This window comes from Cebus imitator, unplaced genomic scaffold, assembly GCF_001604975.1.
Source record: "Cebus imitator isolate Cc_AM_T3 unplaced genomic scaffold, Cebus_imitator-1.0 Scaffold193, whole genome shotgun sequence".
Lineage (NCBI taxonomy): Eukaryota > Metazoa > Chordata > Mammalia > Primates > Cebidae > Cebus > Cebus imitator.
This window is the reverse complement of record NW_016107508.1, coordinates 2087723-2090265: the sequence shown is the minus strand read 5'-3', so window position 1 is coordinate 2090265 and position 2543 is coordinate 2087723. Positions and strand designations below refer to the sequence as shown.

The 2543-nt window shown below is 44.0% G+C and overlaps 1 protein-coding gene across 1 annotated transcript in view; it reads left to right on the top strand.

Annotated features, from left to right (window-relative positions):
- Nucleotides 1-2543, top strand: part of LGMN (legumain) — a 40430-nt gene that overhangs the window by 9322 nt on the left and 28565 nt on the right. Inside the window, exon 2 of the mRNA XM_037745168.1 lies at nucleotides 636-791. Within this exon, the coding sequence (XP_037601096.1) occupies nucleotides 654-791 (138 nt within the window). The 5' untranslated portion in view covers nucleotides 636-653. The remainder of the gene's footprint in view (nucleotides 1-635; nucleotides 792-2543) is intronic.

Genomic DNA, 2543 nt, shown 5'->3' with positions numbered 1-2543 from the left:
CATGATCTCGGCCCACTGCAACCTCCACCTCCTGGGTTCAGGTGATTATCCTACCTCAGCCACCCTAGTAGCTGGGACTATAGATGTGTGCCACCACGCCCAGCTAATTTTGAATTTTTAGTAGAGACAGGGTTTTGCCATGTTGGCCAATCTGATCTTAAACTCCTGACCTCAGGTAATCCGCCTGCCTCTGCCTCCCAAAGTACTCGGATTACAGACGTAAGCCACCGCGCCTGGCCTACAGTTTATTTCACATGTATGTTCTTTTCTTGTAAATAGTTCATAGTATGTGGTAGATATTTTTCCAACAGTGAATTTTGTTGATGAATTTTATCTGCTGTATTTTGAGTTGTGTCAAAAACTTTTAAAAAACTTTATCCAGAGACCTTTCTGGATATTCTTCGGTTTTATGCGTGTGACTTGGACTTGTAGTGAAGGTCCGCGGGTATGGACAGCCCCTTCTCCAAGTGGAGGATGGAGCAATCCTCTCTACCTTCACTGTTATCCTCAGCTTACTGTGTCTGGTGGTTAAATGGCCTTATCTTTCTGACCCATTTACTGTGATCTTTTCTAGGGGCTGACAACGTTGATCTGTTCTTGTTTCTTTTTACTTGACTCTGCCTTTCCCTTCTCAGGTTTCTGCACGGTGCAGAATGGCTTGGAAAGTAGCTGTATTCCTCAGCGTGGCCCTGGGCATTGGTGCTCTTCCCATAGATGATCCTGAAGATGGAGGCAAGCACTGGGTGGTGATCGTGGCCGGTTCAAATGGCTGGTATAATTATAGGCACCAGGTAAGAAAACGACTAATCTTTTTCTTTATGACACTGGCATTCTGAAAACAACTCCAGACATTGTTAATATTAAATAGAAAAGACTTGAAAAGCCATTGATGGACCTGTTAGGCTGGCTATAACATAGGTGTGTTGGTGAGGATGTGGAGAAATTAGCACCCTCGTATATTGCTAGGAGGATTATAAGGTGCTATAGCCATTTTGGAAAACAGTTTGGCAGTTCCTCAGAAGTTTGCATTGCATCTTAGCCTGATGCAAGCTTTCTGAACCTTCGCACTATTGATAGTTGGGAACCAGGTCATTCTTGGTTGTTGGGGGCTGTCTTGTGCATTTGAGGTTTAGCAACTTCCATGACACCCACACTTTGGGTGATAGTGGCATCTCCTGCTCCACTGCAATAACTCAGAATGTCTCCAGACATTGCCCAGTGTTCCCAGGCAGCCAGATCACTCAGATTGAGACCCACTTAGTTAAACATCTTCCTTTTAGAGGTAGGGAAACTGAGGCCTAGAGAGTGGAAATGACTTGCTCAAGGCCACATGGCAAGTAGGGACCAGACAGGACTCAGCTCAGGGCTCTGATGAAAGGATCCCCAGCCTCTCTGCCCTGCTGTATTGTTCACAGTAGCCAAAAGGTAGAAGCAGCCCAGATGTCCATCAGAGGCTGAATGGATTACACAATGTGGTCTATTTGTAGAAGAAGAGATTATTTGACCATAAGAAAGAAGTGCTCACAGATGCTTCAACATGGGTGAACCTTACAAACATGCTAAGAAGCTAGTCACAAAGACTGCATATTTTATGATTCAATTTAAATGAAAGTTCAAATTTGGGAAATCTATAGAGATAGAAAGTAGGTTAGTAGTTGCCAAGGGCTGAGTGAAGGAGAGACTGGGGAGTGACTGCTGATGGATATGGAGTCTCTTTTTGCAGGAATGAGAATGCTCTAGAAGTAGTGGTGATGAGTATGCAACTTGGTGAACATACTAGAAACCACTGAATTGTCTGTTTTAGAAGACTGGTCTTTTTTTTTTTTTTTTGAGACGAAGTTTAGCTCTTGTTACCCAGGCTGGAGTGTAATGGTAAGATCTCAGCTCACCACAACCTCCACCTCCTATGTTCAAGAGATTCTTCAGCCTCAGCCTCCCAAGTAGCTGGGAGTACAGGCATGCACCACCATGCCCAGCTAATTTTGTATTTTTAGTAGAGATAGGGTTTCTCTATGTTGGTCAGGCTGGTCTCAAACTCCTGACCTCAGTTGACCTGCCTGCCTTGGCCTCCCAAAGTGCTGGGATCACAGGCATGAGCTACTGCGCCTGGCCCAGAAGACTGGCTTTTATGGTGTGTGAACTTTATCTCAATAAAGCTGTTACTTTTTTAAAAAGTTATTTAATCTTGTCAGTCTCTGAAATGAATGCTTAGACTTGCAGTATCTAAATGCTGGGCTGTCTTCTAAGAGCACTTTATACAAAGTCCTTTGACCCCTGCAGTGGGGTGATGTGCAGTTGGTCCAGTTCTTACTCCTTTACGAACGACTAGACCGAGGCATAGGCAAGGTCAGCAGTTTGCCCACGCAGTACAGCTCACAAGTCGTGGGGCCAGCTTTCAAACCCAGGCCAACTGGCTCTGGAGCAGCTGTGTCTGGTAGGAGAGCCATGGTAAATCTTCTAGTAGTCACATTTAGCCACATTTAGAAAGTGAAATTAACTTTAATATTTTAATTATTTTTCTTTCTTTTTTTTTTTTTTTTTTT